Source organism: Lissotriton vulgaris, chromosome 5 (genome assembly GCF_964263255.1).
Source record: "Lissotriton vulgaris chromosome 5, aLisVul1.2, whole genome shotgun sequence".
NCBI classification, from domain to species: domain Eukaryota; kingdom Metazoa; phylum Chordata; class Amphibia; order Caudata; family Salamandridae; genus Lissotriton; species Lissotriton vulgaris.
In genome coordinates this window covers 1,486,668,347-1,486,683,873 of record NC_141693.1, presented here as the reverse complement: position 1 = coordinate 1,486,683,873, position 15,527 = coordinate 1,486,668,347, and the positions used below count along the sequence as shown (strand labels likewise).

Here is a 15,527-nt window from a genome sequence, read left to right as displayed (position 1 = left end):
CTCCAACCAACTCCAGAGGTGCAGAGCCTCCTGGTAGAGGACTGAAGAGCCCACTCTGCCCTGCTCGTTGCAATACCACATGGTGGTGTTATCTGTGACGAAATACACCAGCCTCCCCTTGACGGATAGCAGGAAAGCCTTCAGCCCCTGATGAAAGGACCAGAGTCTTCTGATCTCCACCTCCCCTCATGTGACCTCCCTAATCCCAGTAGTGATGCTTCCGTCCCCATCGTCAACTCTGTGTGGGGAAGGAAGAGGGGCCTGCCTGTCGTTGAACAAATTGTGTTTGAGCAACCACTATGGCAAACTGTGGTCGCAAATTCTTTTATATCTGGATGGCACCCACAGTACTGTGTCAACTGGAAATGAAATGGTTTCTTACCCATATGCCTAGTTCTCTCTCAGGGGAATTTCCATTGAATTCATAAGCACTAAATGGTCTCACCCACATGCGGGTATCACTGGCACGTGGGCAAGACTCTTCGGTGCTTATGAGACACTTCAGCTTTCAATGCAAACCCTGCATGTGCCACCTGGTGTAGTTCACTAGGAAGTAATGGAGGCTAAGAAGCCTCTGAACTGCTTTCACTAATCCAGGATAGAGGCTGAAATATTGGGAATACAGAGCACATATTCTGGACTTGTTGCAGTGGAAGGAAGGCCTAGAACTACACCTCCAATGAAAAGCAACATTTGCAAGAGTCAGGGGCGACTTTGGTTCACTGATCGTGAACACCAAAAATGTCAAGAGATTCAACGTCACCTGGAGGCGGACTAGAGCAAGCCTAGAATACTCCACCCCTAGCTTAACCTAACGGATTTAATAATGCAAAAATTCACTTTGAGTTTCACAGGGAAGTGAATTGTGAACTTAACATCAAGCATCCCCGCTCTTTTTGAAGACATGATGTATTCTCTTTCTAATTGGCATGTCAAGCTTGAGATAAGATGCATGACCTCATAGTGGACCTTCTTTCTTCAAATTACTTCCTTAACAGCACCATCTCTTGAGTTCTATTGTATGCAGTATCAAAATTACAGCCTGATAAACTCAAGTTTTTGCAGCATTTAGATCAATAAAATGTGTTATCCCTCTGTCCAGCTTTTTGTGGGCTTTAGTTGCAACTAACCACAGGAAAGACCAGTCAAAAATCATCAATTCCTAGGATTTACACTGGCCTCCAAGGGGTGCAGTCAGAGTCAGGTTTGCTAAGTAACTTGAAAAGTGAGAGATCAGTGAGTTTCTCTAAGTAGCGGAGACCTCCACCACAAAATGGACGGGATGGACAAGGATCCCGCTCCCCTATTCCCCAACCCTTCCTTAACCAGGTAACTCTAGCTTTTGGAATGCAGCCTTGAGTAAAAGGGTCAGCCAGATTGTCGACTCCACAATGGACAAAGTACAGCCTACAGGCACACCATAATATCTTATCCCGTGGTCTTTAAGAAAAAACTCAAGACCTATCTGTTTGTCTAGTGATCTCTTGCGGACTCCTATCGGACCGCGCCGGGACACTCCTGGAGTAGCTGTGCGCGCTATAAAATCAAATAACATCCAATAATGCACACTGTATCCCTACAGATGCACATTAGCAATATTATAGACAGTGAAGCACACATTGGACTAGAATTAGAATTATGTTACCCATTGGGAAACATGTGGCCAGTCATATAAAACATATACAGCATTTCATCACAGCTTTTCAAAGCCACACAAAGATCTTCTATCACAATATCATATTATTGTGTTACATTTTTGAGTGTAGATTGATTAGCTTAACATACCATGGGTACAGTAGTTTAAACCTACGTTGATTGAACCAAATGGACTTAAGCTGGTAACTGAGCTAAATACCGGAAACATGGTATCACAATTAGGGCTCCCAGTTTTATGGTATTTATTTTTTCAACATTTCCGTCTGTATTTATCCATATTTATTTTTTGGCCTTCTTATTGGTATTTATCCATATTTATTTTGTGTTTCGAGAATAAATGGAGTTGCGAAATGGAATATTTCTACATTTATTTAACTCTTTCACGTGTCCTTATATGCGTATGCCTTACGCGTTTTAGCAAATAAAGAATCCACATATAGTATAAAACTACACCCACACATAAATATTAGCATCATATGACAAATGTATGTTAACATATATGTGTATTTGAGGAAATCTCATCCTATTTTTTTTTAACTCTCCATGCTGTCTATCTGTTCAGGTTTTGCCTAAAGTTCATGAAAGACAGCATAGAGAGTCTCTCACAAGAAGCACAATTTTCAGTATTTTTCCGCTTTTAACAATAAATACAGACAGGAAACACATTGTTTTCCGTCTGTATTTATCTGTACAAATCAGTAAAAACTGAAAACCGGGAATCTTATTTATAATGGACTATATCACCACCTTTAATCGAAACTTTACCGAGTGAACCTAACATTAAGGGCCTGATTTAGATCTTGTCGGATGGGTTACTCCGTCACAACACTGACGGATATTCCGCCAGCCAAAATATAAATCCCATAGGATATAATGAGATTTATAGTTCGGATGGGATAGCCATCCCCACTGTGGCTAAGTAATCCGACCAACAAGATCTAAATTAGGTCCTTAGTTAACTTAATCTCCTTTATTAGTCCAACCCACTCCTTGTTCACAATCAAAAGCTTGATGCAAGGCCTGTTCTTTCAGTTTCTACCTTTGTTTTGTACCTTAACCCAAATCCCCATAACAACAAATTCTCTAAACATTTTGCTGGCAAAGTGGCCCCGGGAGGTTAACTGCTAATAGCTGACACGTGCTGTGATCTGTAGGTCACAAATTCAAATTCCAACATACAACTCGGTCTTCCATTCTTCTGATGACTGTAATTTGAGGGCCATTAAACTAGACAATAGTAACACCTGTTATTTACAAAGCTGTGAAAGAGAAGTAATGCATTATGATATGCTATATGTAAACAAGCTAGCTCTATTATCTCTCACCTGGTGAAGTAGGTGGTGGCATCAGCCTCAGAGTCCTGCGGTCTTAGTGCATCATACACATACTTTAAATCTTCCAAGTTGGACAGCTCGGGGATTCCACAGGAGAGCATCTGGAAAATACAGGCATGGGTCAGCATTGCAAGTCCATGTCTTGGTTTGAGAAACAAAGGTGGCAAAGTCGTCCACCAAGGCTCAGTTTGTCTTAAAATTGTCCTGGAACGAAAATGATTTGTGATTTTGGGCGAGGTGGGGGATCCACTCAAATTTATTCAAGGACAGACAATAACTTGCAGAGCAGTAACTCATGTTCTCCGATATCCTAGAGCAGATCATCTATACATGTTTTTTTCTTTTCATTCTGGTACTTGTAGTTTGAAACTCAAAAAGCAAACTGAAAGCACCAAAGTACAAATAAACCTGAACTGGAGAAACTATGCATTCATGTATGACACCCGCACAGGCCTCACTTTTTAGCAAAACATTCCTTTACAGGCCTCAGTTTAAAATCTATACTAATGGGATCCATCTAATTACTAGTGATAGAACGTATAAAGTGTGGCTTCAGAAGCTGGATGCAGTTGAAGGGGACACAAACTGGTGCAGCTTTTATACATGCATGTACAAATTGTAACATGTACAGTCACTTATATAATGAGACAGGTATGTTTTTACATGAATATTTTTGACTGAGATGCCACATTGCTTTAATATATCCCTTGTCCTTAATGCTCTTTCAAAATCAAACTTTTTTAGGAATACTTTGCTGTAGATTTTCACACCATGAGAAACTGGGAGTTGCTATGGGGCATCATAGACAACAGATTAACATTTTTGGCTTTCACATTTAGAAGCAAATTGCTTAAACGCACACTAGGTTGATCATGCAATCACTGGCCATTGAAGATGTTGCTGGAGAACATTACTAATAAACAGGACACCAGCAACGTATTTGTTGAGGCACTTAAATCAAATTGTTGTTCAAATCATTAATGTAATAGTTTTAATTAGTTTGACTTAGTCAAGCCACTATTTCATGGGTGCTTTGCAAGACCAGCGCAGTTTACTTTTTAAAGCATTTGTCTTTTTACACTCATCCCTTAAATGGTGCACTTTTCAAATAAAACTATTCGAAGAAAAGAAGGTCTCTACTTGTAACTGTTTTTCTCTTAGGACACCTGGAAGTCCATCTACAGTTTCCAGTTTTCCCCAACAGTTTGTAGTGATAACTCGAAACGGTAATAGGAATACAGTTTGATATCCATTATCTGTCTTATTTCCGTTATACAATATTGTATTTTGATTTGTTTATTCACTTATATCTTTTTTAAAGCGCTATGTTTTGCCATTTAAACCCTTCGGTTAAAAGGCAGGTTTCTTTCACAAATAAAATAACTCTGGCTGGCCTATCGGAGATTTCTCGTTAATAAAGGACAAATCTCTCTGACTCGCCATAGTTCAGCTTGGCTTCTGACAGTCTCCATTGAAGGTCCAGGCTGCCTTGTCCAAGAGAAAGATATTGTCCAAGAAGTAACCCTGTGCTGAGCCCTATGCAGGTGAGCCCACTTGAGAGCCTGCATGTGCCAACGAGCACAGTGGCCCTATAGGATGCATGCCAGGAGGCAAAAGTCTTGAAACTTTTTGCACTAGAACAGTGAATGAAACTGAAACACCTGGCTTATAATCTGAATGTTCGGGGCCAGTTTCAGGGGAATAAAAGTCTCGAAAACTACTGTACCTAGCATGACCATTGTGATGAGAATTCTCTGCATTGGTTAATGATTTTAGTTAATTGATTATGAATCCCAGTGGCAAGCACCAATTGGGGGGGCGAGGTGATGCAGTGAGGCAGGATGGTAAACTAAGTGTTCAGACTCCACAACAAACTGAGAGGAGCATCTGTGGTACTGCATGTCAAGCACACACAAATAAGCTTAATGCAAGTCCAAGGACCCCATCCAGTCCCCTGGATCCAGGGTCAGCATCTTACATTTCTCCTGGTTAAAGAACCAAAGACCTGAGCTCTGTGTCCTTTTAGACAACAAAAATTACCAGGAGTAACACCCTGTACCTTTCTTGCTTCTGAAACTCTCTCTTGGGCCCCCTTTGCCCAACAGTGACCCCTTTACTGGTCATGGTCTGCTGACGTGTGAACCCAAATAGGAGGCTGGACACAAGAGGAGGATGTAACCATGTTGCACAACCTGCAGCAGCCACTAACCTGAAGTAACTGCTTGCCGACCAGACAAATAAACCTGTATTTTGCTCCTACCAGCTACCCATGACAGTGGGAGGGGGAATTGGAGTGACTTGGCTCCAGTCACGGTCAGCAACGAGGAGCAAGAGAGTTGCTGTCCTTATTGGTGGTCATGTCCTCTGCAGCCACCACCACCACTGACACCAGGAAAGGGCTGTAGAGATACTGAACTCGCTGAGAGCTCTGGTTTCGGAAACAGGCAACACTCAGAGTATACTATGACCATTCAGTACCTTTAGTGGAATTTACAAGCTGGAGACCGCAAACCCAAGGAACTGGCCATAGACCGGCGGTCTATACAGCTGGCCAATGCAGAACAAGAATGTTCTCAAAAAAGCCTGGCACCATTACATCATATATTCAGAAGGGATGCATTCATGCCTCCTGTTGATCCCCACACTAATGCCAATTTTGCACGTCATGCAGTCTGTTGTGTCTGTGGAGTCCAGACCAGCTTTCAATAAATACTTTTCTCCATCCTGTCCATCATGGATTGTTTGCATGAACTAATTCCTAAATTCCACAGAAAACGTAAGTAAAATCTCACTAGCCAAAGGGTGTGGTGTGTATATAGGGCCTTAGCAGACAGACAGCATACAGGGATCTCAATGCCAAACTGGCAGATGAGAAACCCTTTACAAACGCGTCACTGCATTCTAATTATCTGCCTGACAGGGCAGTGGAGAACACAGTAGATTTGACCATGTTTGGCATAAGGCCAGAACCACCAAGCTCTCAAGAGTCTGTGTTGGGTCAGAAAGCCAGGGTCCACAGAGGCAGGCCACTTACTCCTGGCTATAGAGGGTCTCATGGGAAGATCGGAGTGCAAGGTTGCCATCAAAGCTTCTGTGGAGCTTCAATAAAGGGCTGCAAAAGCTTTAAAGTCGCAGACACAGCATTGGTTTCTACTGTGGGCAACTGATGGGTCCAATATTTCTGCTTGCTGCAGACATCTGCAAAAGAGGTGCTCTCTGTAGGGGTCCCAGTTGGGGACACATTGTTGCGTGTAACCAGGCGCGTTATAAATTGACTTTTTATTTTATTTTTTATTTATAACTCGGTCGCAGAGGCCACCAGCTTTGCAAACCCAAGTCCTTATCTACATTAGTGTAATGAGGTGAGAGTAAATTATCTGCCTCCTCTGCATCATCTTCATCATGAGCCTCTAGCCTCTGGTAGTACTGTTGAGAAGGTTGTGGCTATTCCTGGGAGTCCTCATCATTTCAGAACAGACATTGACCAAGTTCAGGCAGACCTCGGCTCCAGATTCGAAATGGGCAGCAGGATTGGTTCCAAAGTTGGTGCGACTGGAGCAGAGGCAGACGTCAAAACGTTCAGAACCTTTTGCTACCATTATACAAAGTACCTCACTAGCCCCAGTAGGGGCTATGGTGAAAGATTTGTGTTGGACAAATTCTTTGCAGGCGTTCCACCCCCCCCCCCGACAACACTATCATCAGCAAAATGTTTTTAGGAAACTGAATGGTTTACACCTATAGCCCATGTACATAGTTGTTCAAACTTCAAAAAACAAAACCAATAAAATGTTAAAATACATTCTAATTCAAGGAGGAGTAAAGTGGCAGCGAATTGTGTGAAGCAAGAGATAATTCAATTATACATGTTAATTCACTGTAAAGGTGCACTGACGACTTAAAAGAAGATGAAGTCTTACTTTCCTCACACGTTGCCTCCAGCTTCACTCAGCTCCCTCCAACTACTCTTTCTTCTCATTTCATATTAATAGATTCTACATTCCCAGTGTCATTGCATAGTTAACATTCTATCCACTCTACATATCTCCTTCCCTTAATAAATGGAAAATACCCTATACACATTAGTCTAGAAAAATACATACAAGAAATAAACACCTAAGATATGACAAGGTATAACAGAAGCTTTACTTATCATAATCACCCATCACACTTCAAGGATTGGCGACAATTCCTGGACTCCATACTGATCCATCCTACAATGCTACCACACTTTGCCATGAAAGGCTGATAAATCTAGCTGTATTCCTTCCTGGCCATGCCAACTTAGTCATCAACTTCCATATTCATATTCTTCACCCTTTTCTTAATCTCATAATATTGCACGTTATTACTTGCACCTTAATGACTCTTTAATTGTTTCACGATCAACAAAAACACAATCCCTACTCTTTAACCATGCAGAGATTTCCTTTCTGCTGGGCTCTTTACCTTTGAGATACAAATGGGAACACCCTATCATTGAATGGGGGGTTTTATGTGCCCCAGCTAATTTCCTCAGGAAGGCCATCAGCAAAAGTCACTTGAATATTCTGTAAGACTAAACGTTAATTCTTTACACCAAACAACTAGCTGGAGGCCTGAATAGGGCCACCCTCTCATGCACAGTTCCCATTCTGACAAACAAAATCCATCACACTCCTGGAAACAAACAGCACTCCATTCTCGAAAACTAAGGACTTAGGAATTCCTGCTTCCGTGAAGATCTCTCCTAGGATCTTAATCACACTCTTGATATCTATTTGCTCCAAAGTTCTTACAGGTAGTTCTGTACATCCTAAAGGAGGTTGCCTCACCCATTTTGTTTTGTCACTATTAGCACACAGCCAGATCTTCCATTGTATTATGCATCGTGGGCCACCAACATGACTGTCTTACTCTGCTTTTAGTCATGTTCGACGTGAATACCCCTCCTATGCTATCTGACCAATAGGTTTACTGAAATTTACTGGCAGAAATATTTGCAGCCTTCCAATTACCTTTTGCTCACAGTGGCTCAATTTATCCCTCACCTTGAAACAAGTGTTGATCTCTCTGTTCTGACGCATCTCAATACTCCATCCATCTTACACATTCTTTTGTCATCCTCAGCAAAGAATCTTCCTTCATAGCTATTTCCCATTCCTCTTTCTTCAATGCCACTTCTTCCTGACCATCCAGCCTCGGTTCCACATTCATTGCCAAGGTCCACTCAATTTCAACTACTGGCAATCTTTAAAAACAATCTTACACAATATTCTTCAAACCATTAATGTACTCCATTTCAAAAGTATACTTCCTGACAGATAAAATCCACCTTGATATTCTCTGCATTACAATTCCTTCTAAACCCTTCTCACCTTTAAACAAGTGTATCAGTGGTTTGTGATCAGCCCTAAATCTGAAGGGCAGTCCCAAGATGAAGTATTTAAAATACTCAATACCCCAGCAACCAGCTAGAGCTCCTCAATCTATCAGAGTAAAAAGGTTCTGCACCTTGCAGATGTCTTGATGCGAATTCTATTACAAATTCGTGTCAGTCTTTAATTTGTGACAGAACAGTTCCAATTACTACATTGCTAGCATTCTCTGGAATATACTTTTTTGTTGATGTCAGTGTTAGGGGTTGCAAAATACCTTCCTTCATTTTCGCGAAAGCATTTTTACATTTGCAGTCCCACTCAAAAACATAGTTCTCGTTCATACTACTCGGCAGGCCTTGAAACATCTATTCACCCACTCACTATGGTGAGTCAGATTTTATCAGGTTGAGCTGACAAAGAACAGGTTTTCTGTTCACCCAGAAAGTGAAGGAGCAATAAAGATGCCTTCAAATCTTGTTTTTATCTTGTCACATTTGCTCTGTGTTCATAGACAGAGGTTGGAAGTCAGTTTACAATTACTTTTCCTTCTCTGACTGCAGAGTTCCAGGATTTTGTAAAGTGAACTCTGTGACTTGCTGTACACAAAGTGAGAAAAGAAAGGCTGTATGGTATAAGGTTTTTTCAACCACACATTTAAATAGCTTATACAACAATTGTACAAACATTTAAAAATATATTTCAGTAGTTGTGAAAGCTATTTTTTTGTACTTATGTGTGATGAAAAAAATATTTTAATAGGATGAAAAACAAATCAGAACACTTTACTTGGTGATGTGACAATGATAAATATGTTTTCTGAAACCCTATTTTCAAAGATTATTGTTAATACACGATCTAGTTTTATCAGCAAAGCTGCAAGGTAGTGGGATGGTTTTTGGCCATTTCTTGATAATGGACTGTCTGGACATGACAGTATGCTACCACATCATGCTTTAGTAATATATTTATTAAAATCGAGTTTTTAAACATGAACTGAGAAACACTCCTGCCCTGAAGCAAATGCTATTAGTAAACAGAGCCAAGTCAGGAGTCATGTGATCCCTATATGTGGACTAGATTCTTACTTCACATGGAGCAAACGTTTAGTCTATTTAATCAAACAAAAGTTTTGTTTTTTACAGCAGAAATGCTGAACTCACAAATTCTACGGTGCACTCATATGTCAGAATGAAGAAAAAGGCAGCTGTGTAAAATAAAATATTTGCCAACACAATTTGAGACCAGTTTACGTGTCAAGCGCATTACAGTTAGGTTGAGTAGATTATTCAAGTGACTCGACCTGAAGGTCAAGTAACATTTTTATGACTGAGGCCTGCTCGGAAGAGGCTCTACAAGCTTAGTAAAGTTCACAACAAATTTAGAGCAATACTCCACTAACTCCAAGTATGTTTTTACCTAATCTTTGTTCATCTTTCCTGCTCTGAGAATGCTTTTCTTAGGCAGCCTTAAGCCATCGTTTGAAATTTCATGTCCAAGATAAGGGTTTTGCGTATGTTTGGATCCAAACCGCTTTGTCAATTTATGTAAAGATAAACTGAAAACTTTAAAGTAGAGGATGTCTTATTTACTTCACAAGTTGCCTCCAGCTTTGCTCAGCACCCTCTAACCACTCTTCCTTCTCTCATTTCATATCAACTCATTCCAACCTTAAGATTTTACATTTCTCATGTCACTGCCTAGTTAACATTCTAGCCACTCACCAGCCCGAGGAGGTTTAGAAATAGGTGTGTGTGCTTCCGGATCAGATTGTAGGCCTGGCAGCAAAGGTCCACAAAGTCATGGAATCTGCTAGAGGGTTTGTCACCCCCATTGATGACATATGCCATGTCTGAAGTGAAGACAAATGGCGCCCGGTCCCTGCAAAAGAGAGGGAAGAGAGCATGGTAAGCAAGAAAATGATGCAGTGCTGGAAAGGCAGGCGAAAACTTCTGCAAAACAGAAAACTGGAAAAGATAATGAGCGAGGAGAAGAGCATTGAGAGAGGGCATAGAGAATAGGAGATTGAATAGACGGATGGTATTATAGGATGAAAAATAGGCACTACAAAGGAGAATTATAATAACTTTATTATGACATATGCCCATAAAACATAAATAAGATTCTTAAAATAGGATAATTGCTGCCAATGACAGTACCAACACAATTACTAACCATCACAGTTCTACAAGTGTGACAATTCAGACTATTGCAGATCCCCTTAGCTGTAGAAATGACTTGGACTGTGGGTATTAAGTCACTTTTTTGTGTATGGTAATATGGTAATAATAAACAACTGTTACAGTGCGCATCTCTAAATTAGAGAAAATGCGCCATCAAATGGCAGACCGTCATAATTGCCTGTGTTGACATTTTGGAGCCGGTGCAGAGCACCAGAAAAAAACGGCTCAAATTAGACACTGTCACCGATAGCTCTCTTCCACCAAGCTAGTGGCGTAGGTGGGAGAAGGGGGCACGGGGGCGGCACTGCCCTGGGTGGCATTGTTTTTGGGGGCGGCGGGAGTCATGTCTGTCAACTACCACCATCCCCTCTACTCTTACCTGCACCCGGGCGACAAATGTAGGTGCCGCCCCAGGTGGCAATATGTCCAACTACACCACTGCAGGACACAGCTAAAAAAGATTAGGAAAGGAGGTCCTTCATATGGGGATGTACAGGCAGTCATTCTACCCTGGACAAAGCCAGCTTGCAAGAGAACAACCATCTTATGCACCACGTACATGGTGTCTAAATGGATCTTATCCATCACTTGCTTACGATGAAACTGTCTCATACAGCAACCAAATTACCCACACACCCGAAGAAAGGCAAGGATCCCCATTCAGTCTCCGGTTGCCCCTAACATGGGTAGGAGAAAAAAAGGGTAGTGCCACCACCAAAAAACGAACTCGCTTAATAAACCAGGAAAAAGAGGCAGGGGGAACCCTCCCTCTGGATGAGGGTTCACTTTATGTGATCCTTCTCAGCAGAGCCTACCCTGAAGTGCCTTTAAATGAATGGCTACTTATAAGGTTTACCAGGGGAAAAATATAGGGTTGACTAGAAAACATACAGCAAAAATCTTGTCAGTAGCTAATCACAAATAACACTAAAATGAATTAAAGGCTGGCAGTTGAAGCATCCAACTGGCTGGGCAAGCGCTTATTCCTCAAAATATTTTGGAATGGCAAACGCATCCCCTACTGGCTTATTTTACATTCAATGTTTTGAAGGGTCAACATTGCATCAGTGAAATTCATTTATTGCCTTGGAACCCAGCTAAGACTAGCAGGCTTGCCGCCTTTCCACCTTTCATTCGACCTCCTCCATGGAAAGGGTCTTTCATGCAACTCCAGGTTGCCCCTCCTGCACGTCCTGATGAAGACCCATTGATGTTTTCAAGCACCCATGACTATCTGGGTTGAAACGACAACAATAATAAATGTCTGTATTAAAGCTAAAATCTCCACTGGACCGCTAACAAATCTCTAGATGCCTCTCCGGATGAGGATTTCTTTATTTTGTTTGGAAAAACAGCTTGCAAACTGCTTAAGAACTGCGTTGTTCTATATTTTATTGCATTTTATAGTCACTTTACCCTTCACTCTGCACAAGCACGGATGTCACACTGTTTACATCTTATCGAGCAACTTTAAGTCTATTGATCATAGAAATTTTCCTGTACTTGCGCTAAAAATACTTATATAGTGCAGTAATCATTTTCACAGGTTGTGTTTTCTGTTTCCTTATGATGCTGTTGATTAGTTCTTCCAATTGACCTTTAATTCATTTCGGTCTTAAACAGATGCAGAGGTTTACTGGGTCATCCCATTAGAACGAACGTAATGGTAGAAAACACACAGGGCATGGCGGCACAGCTTTACCAAGACACACAGAGGACCTTAATTCCAACAATTGTTCTCCAGAGCTGCATCTTCCATTGATTTGTATGCAACTATCTCTGCCTCTCGCGATTGTTACAAACTATTGTTACCATCTGGTTGCCATCTGAACCCCTTCCAGGAAACCTGGGGTGCCTGTTATGGCATCCTTACTCTTCAGCAACAATAGACAGTTAATCATGAATGTTGAGGCGGGCGTGGCCAGGCCGTGGATCAAAATGGTCGCACGGTGCGGACTCTCTCCCGGCAGATGAGACTAATTGGCCCTTTCCCAGTTCCTACAGTGGCTGAAAACTACTCTGCTGCCTGGAGTCAGTGCCTGAAACGCTTTGGCATGTTCATCCGCCGAGGGGTGTCGGGATGAGCTGCGATTTGGGTGTAAAAAAACAAGAAACGGAGATCCGTCACTGGACGCAAGAGGGCAGCGAATCAGTGGCAGTGAGGAGGAGCGGCGGAGTAGCTGGGAGGTGCTGACCCAGGTTGCGGTGGTGCGGTAAGTCGCTGGTTCGGCCCATGTCCACCTCGAGGCCACACACTTGAGGAGCACTAAGCGCCCCCTCCCCCCTTGCGGGAAGCCTGTTTGGCCGCCCGCATAGAGAGACCTGAAAACAGCCTGTACTGGTGCGAGCAGGGTCAGGGCCTGATCGCACTTCCCTCTTTGGGCCTTGCTCCAGACCCCTGCAGTCCCCATTGGGCTGGCGCTTCAGAGGGCGTCATTTCCATAGTGTGTTGGCACCAGGGGCTTACCCGCGTGCCCCCCTCCCTCAGTGCGAAATTCATCTGTGGTCCCTCTGCACTGTAGTAAAGCAGCAAGTGTGAGCCCAAAATTACTGCAACTTGAAGAGCGGTCCACAGCCACTGAAAATTGTCCCTCCTCACCTGCGTCAGGCACAGACTCAAGTCCTACCTCTCACAGCCTGTCCCTGCACAGATTCACCAGCACTGACGCCTGAGACTGGGGCTCTTAGCAATCCTCATCAGGCACGACCCGGGCCTCTCCGCAAAGCGGACATCTAGGCAGAACTAGATCGGCTCTCCTGTCGCCTAACTGGCTCACCAGTGCCCCGACCTTGACGTCCTTCCTGACTCGAGTCCTACCTCTCACAGCCTGTCCATGCACAGATTCATCAGCGCTGACGCCAGAGACTGGGGCTCCTAGCAATCCTCATCAGGCACGACCCGGACTTCTCCGCCAAGCGGACATCTAGGCAGAACTAGATCGGCTCTCCTGTCGCCTAACTGGCTCACCAGTGCCCCGACCTTGACATCCTTCCTGACTCAAAGCCAGCGGCTATCCCTACAGCCCTCTTACCTATTCTCCTGCGCTGCAGTGGCATGGGCCGCAAGGACCCTAAGCAGCGATTACTCCGGTTTGAGAACTTTGCAGAGACCATCGCAGTCCCACCCAGCAACATGGCAGAAGGCGGGAAGTCCTCCGCTATTCCGGATGAAACCTCAGTTCAACTGGGCCCGTTACTACAGGAAATGAGGGCGGGTTTCAAGGCCCTAGATGTGTGCTTTGACACGCTGGATAAACCTATGGCGGACCTTGGCTCAAAGATCACGGTGCATGACAGACGCCTTGATGTAGTGGAATCCCGCACTTCAAATCTAGAGGACGGGATGGCGTAATCTCTGAAAAGGCTCTACCGCATGGACCGTATTCTCAAGGAGGTCGCAATAAAAGAATGAGGATTTGGAGGCGTGTAGTCGCCGCAACAATGTCCGCATTTTAGGGGTTCCTGAATCTACAGCTGCGGGTCTCATGGACACCCTAGTAGAGACAATCCTGATTAATATGTTTGGAAGGGAAGCTTTCACCCTGGGATTTGTGGTAGAACGTGCCCACAGATTGCTAGGCCCTAGCCCCAACACGGGCTGCCAGCCTAGACCCATCATCGCTAGAGTAACGAACTTTAGAGACAGAGATACTGCGCTGCAACTAGCTCGCGAGCACGGCGAAACATTATGGCAGGGCTCCAAAACGTCTCTGTACCACAACTTTACAGTCATGGTTCAAGAGCCAGGAGGAAATATCTAGGAGTAAAGGCAACCCTCAGGACCCTGGGGCTAAAATACGGAATGTTATACCAGGCCAGACTGAGGGTGGAGATCAATGGTCGAGCCCGGTTCTTCGAGAATCTCACAGAGGTGCAGGAGTTCTGCCGTACTTAAACAGAACAGCAAACAATCCTCGGCAAGAGACAGACTTTCCCCTCCGCGCAGTGGATCAGATGCAAGCATGGACCTGTTCTCTGGCTCGGGTCCTGGCTGATTGTTTGATCTGTCCTTTGTGGAGATAGGCCGCCCATTTGAGTGTTTATTGTTCATATTGGGATCTGGTTTATTGTGCATTGTATATTTCATATGTTGCCATGCCGTTGGAGAGTGACCGCCCGCCCGCCTCCCCCCCCCCCATGGGTGTTCACCTCATAATTTTGGAGTTAACAGGATGTACCTTACTTATTGGTTCTTCACGTTGCTAAGTTTATTCATGGTACAATGCGATGGTTGGGTAAAGTTGGTATTGCCTCTCCGACTATGTGGCAGGCTGGGTGGGGGGTGGTGGGAGGGGATTGTTTTTTGTTGCTTTGCACTGGGACTAACGCAGATATTCACATGGCAGCGCCTCGCAGACACACACATGTACTACACATCATATTCCTTCCGAACCTCACACCATGGCTCAGATAGGTCATAACTCGGGTCCCTCAGACGTCACACACCGGCCACATGGAATGTCCGGTGTTTGAATGACACCGACAAACGGAGACAAGTAATCCATTATTTGCTCGGGCATGGAGTCGACGTGGCCTTTTTACAGGAGACCCACCTTCCCCCTGGTGACCCAGATCGCTTTGCCGCCAACTGGGGGCCTCATCGATATTTTGCCAATTACAGTAATTATGCCAGGGGCACGGGCATTCTCATTCATAAACGCATCCCTTTTCACTTCCATACCCTAGCGTGTGATCCAGAGGGCAGATTTGGGATAGTGGTGGGCACGCTAATAAGTCACAGGATAGCATTGGTTTGCGTCTATGGCCCCAATACAGACTCCCCTGATTTTTACTTCTCGTTGCTCTCTAAGCTAATGCAGATCGGCCCTATGTCTCTGTTGAAAGGAGGCGATTTTAACATCGCTCTTAACCTAACTGTAGAGCAGGGGTCTCCAAACCGGTCCTGGAGGGCCGTATCCATACCAGATTTTTGGGATATCCCCATTGAGATACATGTAGTAGTTCTAAAAATCTGGCATGGATCCGGCCCTCCAGGA

The 15,527-nt window shown here is 43.8% G+C and overlaps 1 protein-coding gene across 1 annotated transcript in view; it reads right to left on the bottom strand.

The window, feature by feature from the left end:
- The window catches only part of PIK3C2B (phosphatidylinositol-4-phosphate 3-kinase catalytic subunit type 2 beta), a 397,956-nt gene that overhangs the window by 46,373 nt on the left and 336,056 nt on the right, over nucleotides 1-15,527 (bottom strand). Inside the window, exons 25-26 of the mRNA XM_086923460.1 lie at nucleotides 10,072-10,228; nucleotides 2,982-3,091 (exon numbers count right to left, since the gene is read on the bottom strand). Coding sequence (XP_086779586.1) covers nucleotides 2,982-3,091; nucleotides 10,072-10,228 — 267 coding nt within the window. The remainder of the gene's footprint in view (nucleotides 1-2,981; nucleotides 3,092-10,071; nucleotides 10,229-15,527) is intronic.